General features: G+C 45.5%; 1 protein-coding gene across 1 annotated transcript in view; it reads right to left on the bottom strand.

Moving 5' to 3' along the window:
* LOC100380768 (ras GTPase-activating-like protein IQGAP1) overlaps nucleotides 1-23,344 on the bottom strand; it is a 58,812-nt gene that overhangs the window by 9,347 nt on the left and 26,121 nt on the right. Inside the window, exons 9-28 of the mRNA XM_014127433.2 lie at nucleotides 23,152-23,239; nucleotides 22,732-22,895; nucleotides 22,398-22,482; nucleotides 17,245-17,408; nucleotides 16,783-16,943; nucleotides 16,238-16,362; nucleotides 15,445-15,608; nucleotides 8,219-8,309; nucleotides 7,560-7,727; nucleotides 6,956-7,098; nucleotides 6,015-6,185; nucleotides 4,932-5,015; nucleotides 4,569-4,640; nucleotides 3,547-3,616; nucleotides 3,003-3,367; nucleotides 2,633-2,796; nucleotides 1,946-2,170; nucleotides 1,594-1,734; nucleotides 1,027-1,111; nucleotides 172-404 (exon numbers count right to left, since the gene is read on the bottom strand). Of these exons, the coding sequence (XP_013982908.2) occupies nucleotides 172-404; nucleotides 1,027-1,111; nucleotides 1,594-1,734; nucleotides 1,946-2,170; nucleotides 2,633-2,796; nucleotides 3,003-3,367; nucleotides 3,547-3,616; nucleotides 4,569-4,640; nucleotides 4,932-5,015; nucleotides 6,015-6,185; nucleotides 6,956-7,098; nucleotides 7,560-7,727; nucleotides 8,219-8,309; nucleotides 15,445-15,608; nucleotides 16,238-16,362; nucleotides 16,783-16,943; nucleotides 17,245-17,408; nucleotides 22,398-22,482; nucleotides 22,732-22,895; nucleotides 23,152-23,239 (2,963 nt within the window). The remainder of the gene's footprint in view (nucleotides 1-171; nucleotides 405-1,026; nucleotides 1,112-1,593; nucleotides 1,735-1,945; nucleotides 2,171-2,632; nucleotides 2,797-3,002; nucleotides 3,368-3,546; nucleotides 3,617-4,568; nucleotides 4,641-4,931; nucleotides 5,016-6,014; nucleotides 6,186-6,955; nucleotides 7,099-7,559; nucleotides 7,728-8,218; nucleotides 8,310-15,444; nucleotides 15,609-16,237; nucleotides 16,363-16,782; nucleotides 16,944-17,244; nucleotides 17,409-22,397; nucleotides 22,483-22,731; nucleotides 22,896-23,151; nucleotides 23,240-23,344) is intronic.

The raw sequence follows: 23,344 nt of genomic DNA, 5'->3' as shown, positions 1-23,344 counted from the left end.
TGTTTTTTGATCTGCATCCATTTCAATGTTGATGCTTAGATGGGGATTAAACGCATCAAGATAATATTTATGGCACAAGACAGAGGTAAAAGTGATAAATGTTTTCCATTTGAACATTTTCCATAGCATGCCCTAATGAACACGACCCATAAAGAATGTCCTCTACTGCACCTGAACTTCTGGTAGGAGCTGCTGAGGTACTCGTTGATGGGGTTGAGGTGGGCGTTGTCCCCCAAGAACATCTTATTGGATGCGGCGTGCTGCAGCATCTTGGCGATGGAGCCCAGGTTCCGCCGTTGGTCTGTGGTCAGCTGACCTCCGGCCGACAGGTCGATGATGTCGAAGGCATCGGGCGCCACGATGGCCGGATTCATGTAGCGGTAGTACAGCAGGTTACCCACGATCTGAACACACACACACCCCCGTTAGATACAGTACCTCCTGTAGGCATCACAGGCAACACCAAGCCTGGCAAGGGACACCAATGAACAGGGTTTTACTGTTGCTGTGTCCCAGTAGTCTTGGAACACTTTTCTTTATAGCCAATACATTATAGCCACTAATCTTGGACTTGAAAAAGTTAAGTAATGTTCAGAGATTCAAACTTAGTAGTCAGGGAGAAAAGGAGACGAGGGAAGTTTGCAGCGAAGAGGAAGGAAGGTTTTTAACAGAATTGGTATGCAGCCTGGGTGTTTGTAGAGGGGGGACTGTCTCACCTCGTCTCAGCAGGACTACAGAAAAACATGTTCCAACAGAGGTGAGAAGACAAGGGAGGAGAGCATAGCTGTAGAAAGGGGAGGAAGAGAGAAGGAGAACAAGGGAGAGAGGAGAGATGGAGTTAAGGAGAGGGAAGAGGAGAAAGAAGGAAACCACATTCAGTAAAAGAGTGATACCAAGTCAAGCTCACCAGGATAACAGTGCAAGTAGCACAGTAGAGCAGAGCACAGTAGAGCAGAGCACAGTAGAGCAGAGTTCTAGTAGTACAGTATAACAGTTGACTGTGGTATAAGAATGATAGAATGACACCTTTAGAAGCTCATCCTCTGTAGCGTCGGGGAACTTCTCATGGAGTGTGTCCTTCAGCACCTTGGAGGTGAAACGCATCCCATACCTGACACACACAAAGACCAATTTCTTTCCTTTTCTAGAATGTATTTAGAACTGGTTTATTCCCTATATAAGTGACCCCATCTCATAGAAGTGATAAGCGTATAACCCACAGTAGCTGGTCATGTTCTGTAGAGCAGGGATGAAAAACAGAGTCACTCAGGCTACATTAATGTCTGCTGCTTCTCCTTTACAACATTTAAAACTATCAATTCATGTCACAGATTCCAGGTCTAAATCACCTGTTGATAAAAAGGCAAGGTTGAGAACTAGTGGATGTGGCCCTCGAGGGCCGTAGTAGTTTGGACCGAGCCCTATTAGAGAGCAGCATGGAAATATAAATGACTATATATAAATGACGTTCAGTGACAGGTGGACAGGCAGCCATATTGAGTGTAGCCATGAGTGTTCCAATCAAATCACTGTGGTCTGAAGGGCTCTGTCACTTCTCGTAATTCCATTGAGAACAGAGCTAGAGACACTTACGGGATTTTGTCCACAGAGACAATGATAGCGGACAGGAACTTGTCTGTGACCATCCTCATGTTCTTGATGGACGCTTCCAGACGAGTGCGCACCTCCTCGTGACTCATAGCCTGCTCTGGTGTTACCTCATAGGGTAGTTTACTGTTGGAGAAGAGAGGGGGAGGAGAGGCAAGAGGTGGTACAGAAAGGGGGGAGGGAAAGAGCGAGAGAAAGGTATACAGTCATACAATTTCACTCAGAAATTGTTACGACAGCTCTAATACTTTCCATCTTTGAACAGTTGACGCCAAACTCCAACTCCTCTCTGACAGTCTCCTTAGAACTCCATTACCCAGACTCCTCCTCCTCTCACCTGGCCTCTCCAGTTTGTGTCTCCATCTGGTTGACCCAGCTCTTGTAGATGTCCACCGGGTCAGTCTTGATGTTCAGCGTCTTGTCGTCCATGATTTCCTTGACGACAGGTGCCAGGATCTGACGCAGTGCATTCTGGCCTCGGGCGCCGCGGTTGAAGCTCACCACCATCTTGATGACCGTGGGGTTGCCCGTGACGATCTCCTGGATCTGGTCCACTTTGGATCTGAGAACACAAGGTTAGGAACATGGTGAGACACTGCTAGACTGTATAAGTGTTTGTGTGGCTCAGTTGGTAGAGCATAGCGCTTCGTCGCCAAGGCTCATGTGTTCGAATCCCGCTAGGGCTACCTATATGAAATATGCATGACTAAGTGGCATATGCTATGTGGTTCAATCCCTGAATGCTGATTGGCTGACAGCCGTGGTATATCAGACCGTATACCACGGGTATGACAAAACACTTATTTTTACTGCTGTAATTACATTGGTAACCAGTTTATAATAGCAATATAGCACCACGGGGGTTTGTGGTATATGGCCAATATACCATGGCTAAGGGCTGTATCCAGGCACTCCACGTTGCGTCATGCGTAAGAACAACCCTTAGCCGTGGTATATTGGCCATATACCACACCTCCTCAGGCCTTATTGATGAATCCCATTGTTTCAAGTATTAGCTCCTCACTTGATCTCCTCCTGCAGGGCAGTCTTGAAGAGTTTGAGCAGCAGGTACTCCTCTCTCTGGTTGGAGGCGTAGTTATACAGGGTGAAGATCACAGAGTCCATGAACTTAGTGGACTTATTCTGGGGCATCTGGAAGATCAGCTTGGCCAGGTAGGTGGGGTTGGTCTGCCGGGAGGACAGAAAGGAAACAAGTTAACTACGGTTAGATTGGATGTTTTCCTGTTCCGTTTGTATAGTCTGTCTAGCTTACTGTCACCTACAGTATTTTATGTTTCTCAACTGTTTGCGAGTGGGATTCTCTTTGCAGTACAGCTTTGCTAACTGTTTGAGGAGATGGATAGATGTGCGTTGACACACAGTATCTACAGTACCTGCAGCAGGTAGAAGAGATACTGATAGGCCTCCAGCTTGAGCCTCTTCTCCTTGCTCAGAGCCTTCAGGCCTCCTCTCTGTTTGTTCATCATCATCAGGTTGGACAGCTCGCCCTTGTTCTTCTTGGTCAGCTTGTTGCTGTGGGACACCACCTCCTGCAGGGTGATCTTGTTCTTGACCAGCAGGCCGATCTTGATGTCCATCAGGTTCAGGTCATTCTCCAGCTGCTGGTTGGAGCGGATGTTGGTGATCACCTCCTCCCGGAGCCTCATCAAGTCCAGCTCTTCCTGGAAGTCCTGGTCGCTGTGGTCCAGGAGGTGGACGAACTTGCGCACCACCGCCATGGGAGGGTCGTCAGCATTGACTGTGTGAGAGAGACAGTGAGAGAGACAGTGAGAGAGAGAGAGGGATTCAGTCAGGATGGAGTCGTATGTGGCAGAAAGAACAGCTGGGAGATGAGACTCCGTACAGAGAGAAGACGGTGAAAAGAGAAAGCCAGTGGTGAGTGAGGGTTCTCATCATCATCATCATCATACTACTCACTGAGTGTCTTGTAGTCATCTCTGGCTTTGTTGGCTCTGATGAACGCCTGGATCTTCACCACATCATTGATCTGCCAGAACAGAGCAAACAGCAGTCACTTCACTGATCAAGAACATGACTGTGTCCCAAATGGCACCCCATTCATTCCCTTAATAGGGCTCTGGTCAGAAGTAGTGCACTATATAGGGAATAGGGTGCTATTTGGGACGCAAGACATATGTAAAGAGAAACATTACGTTGGTAATCTGCAGTTAGTCGGACATTTAATATGTCCCAAATGGCACCCAAATTGTGTCAGGCGAGGATTAAAGAGTTAGATGTGACGTCATACAGTGATTACAGAAGACTAGAGAACAGACAGCCCTGGGCACACCATATAACTACAACTCACCTCAATCAATCACATTTATATAGCGCTTTTTACTAAATTGACAGCGTGCTTCGCTGTTACCTGGGCTAGAGTCAAGTAGTAGCATAGTAACAAGGCAACATTCCCTGGGAGCAGGAAACCTCGACAGGAACCAGACTCTACAAGCTACTGGACCGTCTAGATTTTATTGTTTTTCGTCAAAGATTCATACTCATTTTACATACATACCTTCTTTTCTTTAACTTAGAAATTGCACTGTTGGTTAGAGCCTGTAAGTAAGCATTTCACTATAAGATCTACACCTGTTGTATTCGGCGCGCGTGACAAATAAACTGATTTGATTTATAGTAATTCACCCTCAAACTCAACTCTGGACCTGGAAGCCAGTTCCACTGCGTTTTTTCATTGTTCCCCTCTAATCAGGGACTGATTTAGACCTGGGACACCAGGTGGGTCGAATTAATTATCAGGTAGAACAGAAAATCAGCAGGCTCCAGATCTCGTAGGGTAACAGTTGAGTACCCCTGATATATCAAATGGTTAACATTTGTTCAACCTGGGATTCAAACTACCCACTACTAATACGCTACTAATACATTCAAATGACGTGCGTATCTTGTAAAATAAGGGTTAACTAAATAAATCAACTCACATGGTCCTTGAAGTGCTTCAGGCGGTCTCTGTACTTCTTGCGAGCTTGGTGCATCCTCACCATCGACTGGATCTAAAAAATAACAAAACTAGGTCAATACTAAAAAAAGCTCTGAAGTTCACCAAAAACCTCAGACTTAAAGGAAAAGCAGCACAGCCTCATGTTCATTAAGGCCCAAAAGAGAAGAAAGTGGACTAAAACCGGGAGGGACAACCTGGACTTGTCCAATAAGAAAAGGACTTGTTTATTTTGCAAAGCGTTTTAGAACGCTGCATGCCCCAATGAACAGGACCCACCAATCAAGGTCATGTATTATTGTTTTATTATAAAGAGGGCGACACGTACAGTAGGTGGAGACCTTACCTTTACAGCATCCTCGCTGTGGTCATTCAGGTACTCCTTCCTCTTTATATACACCTTCCTCTGCTTGTAGCCTCTAAAATGAGCCTGTAAGATAGACAGACAAATATACAGGAGCAGTGTTAAGAAGCACAGGAGCATTTTTAGGGCCAGATTCACAGACAGTTTGAGTCCTAGACAAAAATCATGCTCAATGGAGAATCACCATTGAAAGTGCTCTAAAACAAGGCTTAATCTGGGTCTGGGAAACTGGCCCTTAAAGTTCAACATGGCAATAAAGTGGTAGAATGTTTTCTTTAAAATGTCAGCTGATCCACTTGGCCCAAAACCTTCAGTGTTTGCAGAACTGGATAGATGTACAGTTGAAGGCTTAGGGCTAAGGGAATGATTTGAGACTGGCTGTGTAGCACTGGGGTTGTATAGGTTCTATCACATCCAGACATGATTTTTATTTATCCTTTATTTAACTAGGCAAGTCAGTTAAGAACAAATTCTCATTTACAATGATGGCCTAGGAACAGTGGGTTAACTGCCTTGTTCAGGGGCAGAATTACAGATTTTAACCTCGTCAGCTCGGGGATTTGATCGAGCAACTTTTTGGTTACTAGCCCAAGCTCTACCTGCCGCCCCTGGAGTCCCATAGGCATACAGAATTTGGAGTCCCATAGGCATACAGCATTTGGAGTCCCATAGGCATACAGAATTTGGAGTCCCATAGGCATACAGAATTTGGAGTCCCATAGGCATACAGAATTTGGAGTCCCATAGACCGTCATTGTAAATAAGAATTTGTTCTCAACTGACTTGCCTAGTTAAATAAAGGTCACATTTAAAATATCTATATATTTTTAAAGTGTGTACTGTGAAATGTGTAATGTCTATGGGTGAATCTCAATTGTATTTCCTTGATTGCTCGCGCCCCCTCGCCACCTCCTCAAAGCGCATTGGAGGAGAAGATCCGAGGGGAGGAATCTCAAGTCTTCTGCTCCAATGGACTTTGAGAAGGAGATGAGGAGAAAGGATGTGTGGAATCAAGGAAATATTGAGATTCACTCCATGTCCAAAGGGAAGAGTTTGACCTCTGACCTGTATGGTGGTAATGGCTGGGTCCTGGGATTTCAGGAAGTCTTTTCTCTCCTTCAGGCCTTTCCTCACCAGGTAGCCACGGCATCCGGCCTGCAGCTTGGCAATCAGGCTCTCATTGGCCAGCCACAGCTGCTCCCGGTTGTAGGTGGTGGTCACCCCAGAAACCACAGACTGATTGACAACACAGAGAGCCAGTCACACACAGGCCCACTTACATAATGACATACTGGCAGTGGAAGGTGTGTATGTTTTTAGCAAAAGAGATGGGAGTTAAGTGAGAATGCTAAAGGAAAATCTCACTCAAATGGCAAATTGACCAAATCGTACAGATACCAAGAAAGTAGTCTGTATGGACCATGACAGTATTCACACTTGGGATCATTGCACTTAACTACTATTGATATTATTGAATGATTTATATTAAAGTCTGAGTTGTGCACAGTGATCAACTACACATTCGCCCGCATGAGCATAAACAATGTTAAGACTTGAGGTTGTCCGCTTAGCTACAGATGAGTTTAGCATTAGCATTTTGTTTAAAAACAATGGGAGTGGTAGGAGGAGCGCTGTTAGCATGCTCCAAAAAGCTAAATCACTACACCACCACAGTACTGCGGCCTGTTCAGAAGGGTGCAGCGTTACAGACCGTCCACACAGACATGCATTTTGTAGAACAGATGAGTCTCATGTAAGAGGGAACCATGCATGTTCTATTCATTACAATTCTATCTGCAAGGTTCTGAATGTTTCACCTCAATGAATACAGCCAGAGAGGAAGAGGCAAAGCCCTGTATGGTGTAGGGTGAAATCCCTAGACACGGTCAGTCTTACATTTTCCCCACTAATGGTTGACGTTACGATTTGGGCAGGAGGAACTGATCCTAGCTCTGAATACAGGGGAAACTTCACCCCCAGGGTGCCCGGTCTCCATCTTAGTCTACCTGGATGTCCTCCTTGTTGAGCTGGGTGTTGTTCTGGAGGAAGTCTGCAGGTTCAGTCCAGGAGCCCTCTCCTGTCTTCAGGTTGTAGTAGTAGTGGTGTCCTCCCTTCACCCAGTGCTTCATCCAGTTACTGCCATTGTCACCTGGAGCATCAACACAGAGACAGGACATATTTCTCACCAATTTATTTACACACTGTACATCTTGATATATCTAGCTCCATCCATCTGTCAGTCAAGGAACCATGGATACCTTGTCTGTTGTACTAAAGCAAGTGATCAAGCTCCTTTATATCTGCCGTTCCTGGTTAAGAAACATCTTTTACTATGAACATTAACTTGCTCTGGCTGATGCCATTTAGTCACAACTACTAATGGAACCTATATGTTACTGCACTAACTCCATTGTAGAAGAAACTAATTGCAGGTAATGAACACAAAACAATACAAGTAATGAAAGAAAACTGGCAAAGTGTATGACTGTGGCCCAATGGCACCCAATGCCCTATATAGGGCATATACAGTATATCCCCCTCCATAGGGGTCTGGTCAAAAGTAGTGCACTATGTAGGGAAAACGGTGCCATTTGGGATCATCCTCCTCACCATCCTGGGTCTTGTCCTGTTTGATCTTGGCCAGGTCGTCCTGGTAGTTCTGGGCACACTCAGGGGTGACTCCGTAGAGGCCGGCCCCAGGGGAGCGCAGCGCAGCCAGGGTCTTAGGCGCCTCGCCACTGTCCACCGCTCTGTTGATGGCCTGGATGGCCTGGGAGACTGACGAGGAAACAGGGAGACTAGTCATCATTCTTTTTTTAATCAAGGATTATTTATTAGGTTTTTCAGTATTTCATCATGCTCTACTTACTACAAGAAATAGCTTGGAACCAAACGTGTGTTCAAATAGTATGTGTTCTTTCAAATACCCTAGCTGTGTTTGATTGAGATTGCCTGACACGATGGAACAGTCCCAAATGTGCTAAGCTTGCCCATATGACACGATGGAACCAATGGAATAGTCCCAAATGTGCTAAGCTTGCCCATATGACACGATGGAACCAATGGAATAGTCCCAAATGTGCTAAGCTTGCCCATATGACACGATGGAACCAATGGAATAGTCCCAAATGTGCTAAGCTTGCCCATCTGGCACTTCAGGCAGTCAATAAAATGTATTTGAAAGAAAACTGATACTATGTGAACCAGGTCTGCTTGGAACCCTGAGAAAAAGGTGGTTGTGGGACAGCTAGGGTGTGTACTATTCTTACACTGCAAAGCCTCCTGGGTATCCTTATTGGACATCAGTATGGCGTTCTGGATCTCATCCAACCAGAGCACAGCGGAGGGGTCCTGGGTCTCCTGGAAGAACACACAGAGGCGGTCAGTCTCACTCCAAAACAGCACACACCCACTGGGTCTGCAGCATATTTACTGCCATTCTACTGTATTACCACTGGGGGGCGATCTCTTCCTGCTGAATGAGAGTACTTGGGTCTAAATGGCATGAGACCACAGGAAAGGCAACTCTATAGACTAGTACAGGGTGTCACGCCCACACAACTTATAACAGAATTCCCTATGAAAATCCGGGACATTGGTCATTCCACTTATATCAACAGAAATCCAATCTCAGGAGATGGAGAACAGAAGTCAATAATGGCTGACGTTATAAACCAAACATCTGATAGCAGTAAACACCTGCTTAGTGCAAAGGCCTACAGAAGGCAGTGACACTACATCTTTAGTCTGATATCTAAGCTGCAGAAGTATGCAATAGCCTCTCATATCAGTCCACATTCCTGCAACAGCATGTGTACACTCTTGACCATCATGACAAGTCAATTAGATGAGCACATTAGCTAACTGAAACTATGGCATGCCAGTTCGAAACACTTTGTCAAGTCTCTGCGTTTTAAGAACGCTGTAGCACAGACAGCTAGCCAACTCTCTCTCTGCTAGCTGTGCTGGTTTCCGGAGTGAGCAGGGCTAGCTGCTAATAGGCCAACAGTACAGGCCCCTCTTTGTGCCTCCCCCACCTACCTGCCCCTCCCTCCTCCTGCCGTGTTTCAGGGGAGGGGGGCTGGGGGAGACCGATACCATAACTCAGGGTAGGTGTGGTTCCTTGTGCAAGCCAGGTAGGCAGGTAGTGGCTGCTCTAGCAACATTCAAGGTGAAGTTGCTCCTAGATGCTGATACAGGGTCAGTTTTGTATTTCCCCCACAAATGGTTAAGGTTAGGATTGGGGTTGTGGAGCAGATCCTAGAGCTGTACCTAAGGGAAGCACTGGCTCTCAATCCGTCAGTGGCAGGATAGCTTTACTGACAGTAAATAAGGGGTTAGTGCTAATTCATATTGGTTTGGAAATAAGCCTTGCAGCTGGTGGCCGGTAAGCGATACAGAAAGGGTGTGGTGCCAGAGAGGGGATGGGAGTAGAAGGACGCATCTTATTAACCAGGACTCCTGACAAACACACAACTGCTGGGTTGTGTTCATTAGGCACCAAACGGAAGAAAACAGACTAAAACAGGAAGGGTCTGAAACGCTCAATTTGTTACAATAGGTTTTTAAATGTTTTTCGTTGTGTGCCATTATGAACAGACCCCTGATCAGAATAGAGGAAGTGAAAGCCGATAGGGTGGTGTTCTTAGCCAGTGAACACTCCCTTCATTGCCTCAGTAATGCGGTCTAGTCCCTACATGTCCTTATATAAAGTCTTCCTACACAGGAACTCCTCTATTCCAGGATGTTGACTGGTATCAGAGTGGAGTCAGTGGTCACAAAGCAGCTTGTGAACGTTGACATAAAAATATCACAACACAGAGTGCACACGCACCCCATGGACACACACACAGTGAGCATGAGTCACAGACACACACACACACACACACACACACACAGTGAGCATGAGTCACGCACACACACACACAGAGCCGTGCATGCTTTAATGATGATGTGAGTGATGAAGCTGGACTAGTACAGAGCACCAGGCTTGTCCCCCCACCGTGTTTACTTTGGCCATCAAACTGAACCCTCAGACCACAAGACTGGCACAGAAAGATATCACAGGCTGTACATGGATGTCTGGCATCACATGAACACTCCCTGATGAAACATCAGCGTCTGAGAAAGAAATCTGGGCCGTGTTCAGAAGGCACGACGTGGCGTGAAACAGGGACACACCATCTGAACTTGTCCAATAAGAAACTCGTTTTCTTTTTCTGTTACAAATGTTTTGCTGCTGCGTGCTCTAATGAACAGGGGCCTATAGTCACACTATAAACCTAGTTGTGTCTACAAAACTATATCTCAAACCTATTGCTCTGTGGTCCACCAAAAGGCTAAAGAATTCATTAGTGAATCAATGCACAAAAGTATAGATCTACAGCAGGTCTAAGATCTGAAATCAGATTCTATGTATTAACCTGGGGCCTGTTCAGGAGGGCGTGAGGTTACAGAAAAGAATAGAACAGATACAGCCAGATATGATCTAAAAGTTCCACCATAATGAATATACCCCTGTGTTCATTCTCCTTCCCATCTGCTACCATCCCCATGCCCTATCAACCCCCTCCACCTGCAGCTGTGGAGCACATGAGCGGCATCAGGCCTTTGAAATCCAGCCGGAACTTCTTGTTTCTAACAACTTCCTGTGTCTGTGCCGTGTGTCTGACTGAGTCATCCAATTCTGAACGCACCGTAGTGGAGTCGCGCCTAGAGCAGGACTTTCAGCCATGGATTTGATCCTTTGGAGACAATGAAGATATTTGACCCCTACCCCTGTGTGTGTGGTGTGTGTGTGTGTACACACGGAGTATACCAAACACTAGGAACATCTTCCTAATATTGAGTTGCACCCCCCTCCTTTCGCCCTCAGAACAGCCTGAATTCATCGGGGCATGGACTCTACAAGGTCTAGAAAGCGTTCCACAGGGATGCTGGCCCATGTTGACTCCAGTGCTTCTCACAGGTGTGTGAAGTTGCCTGGATGTTCTTTGGGTGTCGGACCCTTCTTGATACACATAGGAAACTGTTGAGTGAAAACCCAGCAGCGTTGCAATTCTTGACACAAACCGGTGCACCTGGCACCTACTACCATACCCTGTTCAAAAGACACTTAAATCTTTTGTCTTGCCCATTCACCCTCTGAATGGCACACAAACAATGTCTGAATTGTCTCAAGCCTTAAAAATCCTTCTTTAACCTGTCTCCTCCCCTTCACCTACACTGATTAAAGTGGATTTAACAAGTGACATCAATAAGGGATCACAGCTTTCACCTATCCAGGTGGTCAGTCTATGTCATGGAAAGAGCAGGTGTCCGTAATGTTTTGTACATTCAGTGTATGTCTGTCGGTCTTGTCCAACACGAACCCACCATAAGGAGAATCGTCCCCTCAGCTAGCAGATCCATGGAGGGGCCACGAGAGCCCAGGTGAAACCAACTAAACGGTCTACTGTGAAAAGTCCCCTTCTGATGTAGTGTTCAGCTTCGTGCCCTTTTAAGGAAGCAGACAGTAGTCCTGGCTTGTTATTTCCTATGCCTGTGAAAAAGATCGCCAGGGAAATGGCTTGCTTTCTTTACCGCCCCCCCACCACTCCCCTCCTCCCTCGCTCTCATTCTTTCTTTCTTTACCGCCCCCCCACCACTCCCCTCCTCCCTCGTCTCCTTCCCTATTCTTCTTTACCGCCCCCCACCACTCCCCTCCTCCCTCGCTCTCCTTCCCTCATTCTTTCTTTCTTTACCGCCCCCCCCCCACCACTCCCCTCCTCCCTCGCTCTCCTTCCCTCATTCTTTCTTTCTTTACCGCCCCCCCACCACTCCCCTCCTCCCTCGCTCTCCTTCCCTCATTCTTTCTTTCTTTACTGCCCTCCCACCACTCCCCTCCTCCCTCGCTCTCCTTCCCTCATTCTTTCCCTAAAAGCGTGATTTGATAAAAGGTCTTGGCAAACAAACGTCACATTGCCACGACGGGAAAGCTTGAGATGTGACCGGCCCATTGTTGACAATTAAAACATTCTCCGTACACTGGCTGTGAGAGTACAAGGGCGGAGGCCAAGCTAGTCTATCATCTCACATTGATAAAACACATTTAGTTTTCCATCTATAGGCCAACTTCTAACAGGAAAAACTGAGCGAGAAATAGATACACTGGACACTTTATTTAATGTTTCTGGCCTTAAGTTTTAGCAATGACGAGTCATTCTGGTTAAAAACGAGGACAAGCCAGCTTCTGTGGAAAGTGCAGCTCACTGAGCTAAACTAAAGCTTTGGCCCAATAATTATATCAGGATTTCCTAATATGTGACTTCTCTGTGTGGTTCTACATCTACAGTCCTCCCCACAGCAGTTCACATCATCGGCACTTTTGTCTGTGGTAAACCATGGCCCTTACCCTTTTGATCCCACCTGCATCGTCTACAGTCTTGTTAACCTTTCTGTTTCACCAGCAAACACAACTAAATGTGGGACTAGAGCGGTGACATCATATGGGACCATTACATAGATGTGCACATACAAGGACAGTGACACTCATCACCCCACCCAGGCAAGATAACACAGTTAAGTTAGTCAGAGACAGTGTGTGTGTGTGTGTGTGTGTCAGGTCTAATGAGTTTATGGCTTGTATCTACACTAATCTACTTCCCAGTAACAAGACTGACAGTCTCGGTCAGCCCGTTTGGCTTTGGATTGGGCTATACAGTTTGACTGCTGTACATAAAAGCTATTTTAGTCAGTCCTTTTGTTGTTCAGTTGAAAGGAGGATGAGAAAGAAAGAGGGAGCGAGATGAAAGAAGAGAAAAAGGAGGGAAAGAGAGAGTTCACTTGCATTGGCAATATTAATGTTTCCCATGCCAATAAAGCCCTTGAATTCAATTCAATTGATAAAGAGGGGGAGAAGAAAGAGAGGGAAGGAGAGACAGTCAAAAAGAGAGAGAATGAAAATGAAAGAAAAGACAGACAGGAAGTGAGTGGGAGGGAGGGGTAAGCAGGACCACACCATGACATCACTGAGGGGGTTAGTGGGAGTCATGTGGGGGATGATCGGGCTGAATCACATGGAGTCCGTCCACTGTCCCTCAGGACATCAGCCAAGAAAACACCACTCAAATTATATTTATACACACTAACAATTATGTTTACACATGACCACAATAATATTATGGCTGTTTAGCAGACGTGTATATTAAAAGAAACTTACAAAGATAAATGTTTACTTATAGCAGGGGGCCTGTAGTCCTTAAGGTAGCCACGTCCCACTTCTGACACCAATGTTGCCAATTTTTATACACCATACTTATAAAGCCTAGGTTGGAACAGAGGTTAGGCACGAAATCTGAAGGTCTGTCTTCGAGACACACTCAACAACCTACTGAAAAACCCCTGTCAACTAACTGTAGATGAGCTATATTTGCATACAGTGCCTCGGGTGTTTGCATAATGCCGACGTAGCATTGTGTACTCCAACACACCCCTGCCTACCTCGGGACCTATCCATCACCAAGCAAACAGACGCTTTGACGAGAAACTGCTTCTCTACTCAATTGTAAACAAAAGTGTCTGTCAGTTGAAAATATCTACAGAACCAAATGATCTGCTTCTATTTTGCATTTAAATGTAAATAGTTGGGTCAAGTGTGTTTTTGCACCAAATTTTTTTTAATTTTCTGTGATTTCAGGTAAAGAAAACCTAGCAGATGAAAACATCTGCAGGGCTAGCTCTATGCTAGTGTGATTCAAGGGCATCCAACACCGATGCTCAAAGTCCCATCAGTCAGTAATGCTCTGAAACCAGACAGACTCCCATCAGTCAGTAATGCTCTGAAACCAGACAGACTCCCATCAGTCAGTAATGCTCTGAAACCAGAGACTCCCATCAGTCAGTAATGCTCTGAAACCAGAGACTCCCATCAGTCAGTAATGCTCTGAAACCAGACAGACTCCCATCAGTCAGTAATGCTCTGAAACCAGAGACTCCCATCAGTCAGTAATGCTCTGAAACCAGAGACTCCAATCAGTCAGTAATGCTCTGAAACCAGAGACTCCATCAGTCAGTAATGCTCTGAAACCAGAGACTCCATCAGTCAGTAATGCTCTGAAACCAGACAGACTCCCATCAGTCAGTAATGCTCTGAAACCAGACAGACTCCCATCAGTCAGTAATGCTCTGAAACCAGAGACTCCATCAGTCAGTAATGCTCTGAAACCAGAGACTCCCATCAGTCAGTAATGCTCTGAAACCAGACAGACTCCCATCAGTCAGTAATGCTCTGAAACCAGAGACTCCATCAGTCAGTAATGCTCTGAAACCAGACAGACTCCCATCAGTCAGTAATGCTCTGAAACCAGACAGACTCCCATCAGTCAGTAATGCTCTGAAACCAGACAGACTCCCATCAGTCAGTAATGCTCTGAAACCAGACAGACTCCCATCAGTCAGTAATGCTCTGAAACCAGACAGACTCCCATCAGTCAGTAATGCTCTGAAACCAGAGACTCCATCAGTCAGTAATGCTCTGAAACCAGACAGACTCCCATCAGTCAGTAATGCTCTGAAACCAGAGACTCCCATCAGTCAGTAATGCTCTGAAACCAGAGACTCCATCAGTCAGTAATGCTCTGAAACCAGAGACTCCCATCAGTCAGTAATGCTCTGAAACCAGAGACTCCCATCAGTCAGTAATGCTCTGAAACCAGAGACTCCCATCAGTCAGTAATGCTCTGAAACCAGAGACTCCCATCAGTCAGTAATGCTCTGAAACCAGAGACTCCCATCAGTCAGTAATGCTCTGAAACCAGACAGACTCCCATCAGTCAGTAATGCTCTGAAACCAGACAGACTCCCATCAGTCAGTAATGCTCTGAAACCAGAGACTCCAATCAGTCAGTAATGCTCTGAAACCAGAGACTCCAGTCAGTCAGTAATGCTCTGAAACCAGAGACTCCATCAGTCAGTAATGCTCTGAAACCAGAGACTCCCATCAGTCAGTAATGCTCTGAAACCAGAGACTCCATCAGTCAGTAATGCTCTGAAACCAGAGACTCCATCAGTCAGTAATGCTCTGAAACCAGAGACAAGCACAGAAGGAGAAAGTGGGGGAGTCTAACACCTACACCCAGGTGACTGGTCCAGTTCATTACAATGAGGTGAGAAAGACACCGTCTCAGTAAGAGCAGAAAGGAGAGGGTGTGTAATGTGTTTGTGTGCTACGTAAAGTGTGACATGAGTCAAGCAGCTCTGTGCCAAAATCCACCCAGTCAAGCAGCTCTGTGCCAAAACCCACCCAGTCAAGCAGCTCTGTGCCAAAACCCACCCAGTCAAGCAGCTCTGTGCCAAAACCCACCCAGTCAAGCAGCGCTGTGCCAAAACCCACCCAGTCAAGCAGCGCTGTGCCAAAACCCACCCAGTCAAGCAGCGCTGTGCCAAAACACACCCAGTCAAGCAGCGCTGTGCCAAAACACACCCATTGTGTGTGTGTAAATCAATTGGTCCTTACATGTGCCTTCTCCCTGCGGGCCTCAAGCAGTTTGTCGTAGTAGTGCTGGGCGACGGAGGGGTCTACGTCTGTTAGCTTGGCTGCAGAGTGCAGGAGGGCTTCTAGGGTGTTCTGTGGGTCTCCCCCATCCAGAGCTTCGTTGATCTGACCGATGGCCACAATACCTACACACACCAAAGGGTTGATTAAGACAACACATCTTTATTGTTAACAAAAGGACAAATCCTTTGAAGCATTTATGAGCACAAGCACAATGGCATACAATACATCACAAGTGACAAACATAAGGATTAGCCTGAGACAGATATGGAAAGGTAGAAGAGACAATCTGGTATGTTAGACACTTTAAAACCCATATGTTAGCATTGTCCATCTATTACGTGGAAGAGTTCTGTTTGACCAAGTAATGCTATATTTTTAAAGATCTTATGACATCACTGTTTATGACATCACCTTTATGTTCTCTTTTTCAACTCAGAATTCAGACTGATATGGGAATGTTTCAGACTTTCAAACATGTTGAGGAATACTGAGGTCAAGTGATCTTGAAAAGCCAAATAAATGAGGTGGAGTGACTCATTATCAGTGGTCTCCTTCAGACCTATTTTAGGGATACAAGTCTTGGAAGTAGAGTTCTGCTGTGTGTGTGTGTGTGTGTGTGTGTGTGTGTGTGTGTGTGTGTGTGTGTGTACATGCATTCTGGCAAGTATGTGCATGTGTGTTCCTGCAAGTGTGCACACGTGTGTTTGTGTACATGTTTGTACGTGTGCATGCAAGTGTGTGGTCCACTCACGTTCGTGCTCCTCCTGTATGGTCAAGTTGACCTGGTCAACACAGGCCTGGATGTCGTTCCAGGTCAGATAGTCACTGCCTTCCTCCCTGGCCAATGCCTTCAGCCTCATCAATTCATCCATGTACCTGAGATACCAACACCAGGGTTAATGAGTGCTGATCCTAAATGAACGGGAATTATCGTTACCATCTTATTTCTTCTAATGAACCTCATACTTAGACTAACCAGTCAACTGAATAAACAATATTAAACCTGGACATTTATTGGAGTGCCAGAAAATGAATTACTGTAGATTACAGACGTACATGTTTACTACAACGTAAATGTAGTTGTCATCAGCAACAACAAAAACATGACAGGCGTTTCCATGATCTGGTTAGCCGGGTAGAAAACACGTTAATACATCATTTATAGTTTCATATCTGAGGTTACTGTAGACGGTGCCCGTCTTTCCCAATCTGGGATTGAGGCCTGAAGATGTCTTCAACGGCATACAGCAGGATGTACACAACTAGTGGCAGACAAGTGTCGGTCTCTGTGCGTACCTCTGTGCGTATTCGTCCTCCACGTTACTGAGTCCAGTAACGGCGCTGGCCAGTTGTCTCCACATGGAATTCCGGTCGCCCACGTCCAACGCCCTATTTATCAACACCACCGACGACAGCATCTCCACGGCAACCAGTAGCTCCGGATGGGACAGAGAACCCTTGGGGAACACAAGCAGAACGTTCAACTAATCCATACTTCTGATGATACATTTATCAATATATTGTACTTAACAGTCATCAATATAGTTGACTTCTAATGCCCAACCATGTTGAACCCTGTGGATTACTGACAGTTTAGCTAACCAATACGTCTTTCTGAAAATATATTTGAAGATGTATTGTCAATAAGTTTGGTAACATGTACAATCATCAATACAGTTGTAATGCCTGACAATGTCCAACTGTGGCTCACATCGATTGAGACAGTGTGTGTGTGTGCATTAGTGTGTGTGTACGTACATCAGGGCTCTGCTGCTGCAGGCTGGTCAGCTCTCTCTGATAGAGGTCGGCAGCGCTGGGGTAGACTTCGGGCAGCTGGGCATCAGGGTTCATCAGCTCTGCTGCCGTGTTCTCGGGCACACCCGCTCTGACGGCCGCGTTTATCCTCTCCACCGCCTGCAACACTACATACACACAGAGACAGGGTGAGGAACATGACTAACTACACAGAGAGACAGGGTGAGGAACATGACTAACTACACAGAGAGACAGGGTGAGGAACATGACTAACTACACAGAGAGACAGGGTGAGGAACATGACTAACTACACAGAGAGACAGGGTGAGGAACATGACTAACTACACAGAGAGACAGGGTGAGGAACATGACTAACTACACAGAGAGACAGGGTGAGGAACATGACTAACTACACAGAGAGACAGGGTGAGGAACATGACTAACTACACAGAGAGACAGGGTGAGGAACATGACTAACCACACAGAGAGACAGGGTGAGGAACATGACTAACTACACAGAGAGACAGGGTGAGGAACATGACTAACTACACAGAGAGACAGGGTGAGGAACATGACACCACACAGAGAGACAGGGTGAGGAACATGACACCACAGAGAGACAGGGTGAGGAACATGACACCACAGAGAGACAGGGTGAGGAACATGACACCACAGAGAGACAGGGTGAGGAACATGACACCACACAGAGAGACAGGGTGAGGAACATGACACCACACAGAGAGACAGGGTGAGGAACATGACAACACAGAGAGACAGGGTGAGGAACATGACACCACAGAGAGACAGGGTGAGGAACATGACACCACAGAGAGACAGGGTGAGGAACATGACAACACAGAGAGACAGGGTGAGGAACATGACACCACAGAGAGACAGGGTGAGGAACATGACACCACAGAGAGACAGGGTGAGGAACATGACACCACAGAGAGACAGGGTGAGGAACATGATTAACTACACAACACAGAGACAGGGGGACTAACACACTAGACAGAGAGATACAGGGTGGCAAGTCTTTTTTGAGCATGTTCTATAGCAATACTAGTGGAAACAGATTGAATCAGCAAGTGGTTGTATATAGGGGAAGAGAGGTAGAGGGGAAGTGTAACCCAATCCTTGCGGCAGTTGTGAAGTGAAAAATAAGCTAAAACTTCAACAATCAAAAACAAATCTCTTTAAATACACAGCACAAAGAGAGAGCAACAAAGGGTCAAAGACCACAAACAGAACACAGAGTAGGCGGATTGTCAGTAGGGTTAACAACCATGTGGAAAAGACATGTGATAAGCATACTGCAAATCAGCACAGGAACATAAAACAGCCAGTAATGTGGGTAACTAAAGGGTAAACTGCAGTGTTCTACTGCAGGCCATGTCATCATGAGGATAACGTGAACACCAGTTGGTAATGAGTGAGGAGGGAAGAGTAAGGTAGTTGCCCCTAGATGCTGATCTTGGGTCAGTTCCCCCACTAGTGCAGTCAAAAATGTGATTATCCTTTGTTGTCTGTGTGTGTACTGTGCATTCTGGAAGTATTCAGACCTTTACTTTATCCACACTTACATTACAGCCTTATTCTTAAATAGATTACATTCTCTTTTTTTTTCACTCAACAATCTACACACAATACCCCATAATGACAAAGCAAAAACAGGTTTTTAGAATAAAATGTTTTTTAAATAACACATTTACATAAGTAATCAGAACCTTTACTCAGTCCTTTGTTGAAGCACCTTTGGCAGCGATTACAGCCTCGAGTCTTCTTGAGTATGACGCTACAAGCTTAGCACACCTGTAGTTGGGGAGCTTCTCTGCAGATCCTCTCAAGCTCTGTCAAGTTCGATGGGGAGCGTCCTTGCACAGCTCTTTTCAGGTCTCTCCAGAGATGTTCAAGTCCAGGCTCTGGCAAGGCCACTCAAGGACATTGAGACTTGTCCCGAAGCCGCTGTGTGCTTAGGGGCATTGTCTTGTTGGAAGGTGAGCCTTGTCCCCAGTCTGAGATCCTGAGCACTCTGGAGAAGGTTTTCATCAAGGATCTCTGTACTTTGCTCCGTTCATCTTTCCCTCGGTCCTGACTAGTCTCCCAATCCCTGCCGCTGAAAAACATCCCGACAGCTTGATGCTGCCATCACCATGCTTCACCTTAGGGACGGTGCAAAGTTTCCGTCAGACGTGACACTTGGCATTTAGCCCAAAGAGCTCAATCTTGGTTTCATCAGACCACAGAATCTTGTTTCTCATGGTCCAAGAGTCCTTTAGGTGCCTTTTGGCAAACTCCAAGTGGGCTGTCATCTGCCTTTTACTGAGGAGTGGCTTCCGTCTGGCCACTCTACCATAAAGTCCTGATTGGTGGAGTGCTGCAGAGATGGTTGTCCATCTGGAAGGTTCTCCCATCTCCCCAGAGGAGCTCTGTCAGAGTGACCATTGGGTTCTTAGTCACCTCCCTGACCAAGGCCCTTCTCCCCTGATTGATCAGTTTGGCCAGGCAGCCAGCTCTAGGAAGAGTCTTGGTGGTCCCAAACTTCTTCCATTTAAGAATGATGGAGGCCACTGTGTTCTTGGGGACCTTCAAATGTTACAGAAATGTTTTGGTACCCTTACCCAGATCCTGTGCTTCGACACAATCCTGTCTCAGAGTTCTACAGACAATTCCTTCGACCTCATGGCTTGGTTTTTGCATTGACATGCACGGTCATCTGTGGGACCTTATGTAGAGAGCTGTGTCCCTTTCCAAATCATGTCCAATCAATAAAAAAATGACCACAGGTGGACTCCAATCAAGTTGTAGAAACATCAAGGATGATCAATGGAAACAGGGTGCACCTGAGCTCAATTTCAAGTCTAGCAAAGGGTCTAAATACTTATGTAAATAAGGCATCTTAATTTTTAATACATTTGCAAAAATGTCTAAAAACCTGTTTCATTCTGTCATTATGGGGTATTGTGTGTAGATGGATTACATTTTTAAAAATCTCATAAATGTTAGAAAACGTCTAACGTAACAAAATGTGGACAAAGTCAAGGGGTCTGAACACACACTTATATTTATGAATATAAAAGTAAAAATAAAGCAAAACCCTTGAATGAGGGTTCAACTGTATGTAAAAAATATATATATATACAGTACCAGTCAAAAGTTTGGACACCTACTCAGTCAAGGGTTTTTCTTTATTTGTACTAGTTTCTACAATGCAGAATAACAGTGAAGACATCAAAACTATTAAATAACACATATGGAATCACGTTGTGACCAAAAAAAAAAAAGGTGTTAAATCAAAATATATTTTATATTTCAGATTCTTCAAAGTAGCCACCCTTTGCCTTCAAGACAGATTTGCACACTCTTGGTATTCTCTCAACCAGCTTCATGAGGTAGTCAACTGGAATGCATTTCAATTAACAGGTGTGCCTTGTTAAAAGTTCATTTGTGGATTTGCTTTCTTTCTTAATGCATTTGAGCCAATCAGTTGTGTTGTGACAAGGTGGGGGGGTATACAGAAGATACCCCTATTTGGTAAAAGACCAAGTCCATATTATGGCAAGAACAGCTCAAATAATAAAAGAGCAACGACAGTCCATTACTTTAAGACATGGTCAGTCAAGCGTCAAAATTTCAAGAACACTGAAAGTTTCTTCAAGTGCAGTCGCAAAAACCATCAAGCACTATGATGAAACTGGCTTTCATGAGGACCGCCACAGGAAAGAAAGACCCACCAGAGTTACCTCAGCTGCAGAGGATAAATTCCTTAGAGTTGCCAGCCTCAGAAATTGCAGCCAAGATCAATGCTTCCAAGTTCAAGTAACAGACACATCAACATCTACTGGTCAGAGGAGACTGCGTGAATCAGGCCTTCATGGTCAAATTGCTGCAAAGAAACCACTACCAAAGGACACCAATAAGAAGAGACTTGCTTGGGCCAAGAAACACGAGCAATGGACATCAGACCGGTGGAAATCTGTCCTTTGGTCTGATGAGTCCAGATTTTAGATTTTTGGTTCCAACCGCCATGTCTTTGTGAGACGCATAGTAGGTGAACGGATGAATTCTGCATGTGTGGTTCCCACCGTGAAGCATGGAGGAGTGGTGGTGAGGAGGTGCTTTTCTGGTGACACGGTCTGTGATTTATTTAGAATTCAAGGCACACTTAACCAGCATAGCTACCACAGCATTCTGTAGCGATACGCCATCCCATCTGGTTTGCGCTTAGTGGGACTATCATCTGTTGTTTAACAGGACAATGACCCAACACACCTCCAGGCTGTGTAAGGGCTATTTGACCAAGAAGGAGAGCGACGGAGTGCTGCATCAGACGACTGGGCCTCCAACCACCGGACCTCAACCCAATTGAGATGGTTTGGGATGAGTTGGACCGCAGAATGAAAGAAAAGCAGCCAACAAGTGCTCAGCATGTGGGAACTCCTTCAAGACTGTTGGAAAAGCATTCTAGGTGAAGCTGGTTGAAAGAATACCAAGTGTGTGCAAAGCGATAATCAAGGCAAAGGGTGGCTACTTTGAAGAATCTCAAATATTTGTTTAACACTTTTTTGGTTACTACGTGATTCCATATGTGTTATTTCGTAGTTTTGATGTCTTCACTATTATTCTACGATGCAGAAAATATAAAAATATGGAAAAACCATTGAATGAGTAGGTGTCCAAACTTTTGAATGGTACTGTGTATGGGATGGATGGATGGATGGACACAAAATGAGGTTGGAATAATACTGTGGATATTATGATAATGCCCTTTTAGTGTAAGAGCTGTTTGAAAAGAGCGTCTGAAATTTCAGCTTGTTTTGGTTAGTGGGATGGAATCTTGGCCTGCCTGGTGACATCACCAATAAGACAGTTCCAAACCTCTGACAATAAGAGCTAGTTTTCCCCTCCCCACTCAGACCACTCCCAGACAGTCAATTCTTTTTTGAGAAATGGCTCTTTGCCCAGAAGATATTTTTGACAATGTTAATAGAACAGTAAGGCAGTTAATTTGTTACCCAATTAAGACATTATTTAATTTTGAGATAAAAAAAACATCTGCACTGGACCTTTAAGGTTAGGATTTAGCGAGGGAAGCACATCCTAGATCTGTACCTAGGGGACACCTCACCCCAGACCGAGCAGTGACTGCTGCTTACTTTTCTGGTAGCCTGCTGCAATCCCATTGGCTGCATCTACTCCAGTTTGCAACTCATCTTTAGTCAGCGCCTCCCCTGGAGAATTCTGGGAAAGACAAAGAAGACAAAGAACCAGGGTTGTGCTCATTAAGCACCAAAAGGAAGAAGACGGACTGAAACAGGGAGTGACTACCTTGTCCAATAACACACACATTTTTTTCATTTTCTGTTTCAAAACATTGTCAAATGTCTGTTGCATGCCCTAATGAACACAACCTGCTGTAAGCAACGGCATTCCAGACATCCCAACGTGGGATGAATCAGAAATAACCTGGAATAACTCCACCTACTGTACCTGTTCTTTGTCCTCGCGGGCAGCCATCAGCTGTTTGAGGTACCAGCCCTTGTTCTGGGCCTGCAGGCGGTGTAGGCCCAAAGCCTGGGACCGAAGTGCTTCATACAGCCGGTCTTCATCACCACTCAGCAGGGCCTGCTCGGCTGCACTCAGGGAACTGGTCACTGATGGGGGAGGAAAGCGTTAGAAAAACCTACTACAACACTCTGGGATTAAGTTTTCTAGGTACAAATCTAGTATCAGTTTTAAAACTGACCCCAGATCAGCTAGAAGCAAAACTCACTTCAGTGAATCGAAAAACGAACAACGCAGGGATGTTAGATCTGTTGACTACAAACTCAATAAACATTTAAAAACACATGTCTGCATTCTCATGTGGATTCATCAACATACAGAATAAAGTGTGTGTGTGTTACTCACAGTTGACCTTGTTGACGTTGCCCTGGATCTCAGCCTGTGTGAGGAGCTCTTCATAGACATCTCTCTCTGCGTCGGAGTTCTCCCCCAGCTACAGTAGGAGGGACAGCGCAACATCAGGGTAGTGTTCAATAGGCATGAAACGGAACAAAACACTCCGAAACCGGGAGGTACCATCTGAACTTGCTCAATAAGT

The sequence above is a fragment of the Salmo salar genome, chromosome ssa11 (genome assembly GCF_905237065.1).
Source record: "Salmo salar chromosome ssa11, Ssal_v3.1, whole genome shotgun sequence".
Taxonomy (NCBI): domain Eukaryota; kingdom Metazoa; phylum Chordata; class Actinopteri; order Salmoniformes; family Salmonidae; genus Salmo; species Salmo salar.
This window is presented reverse-complemented; position numbering and strand designations above follow the sequence as displayed.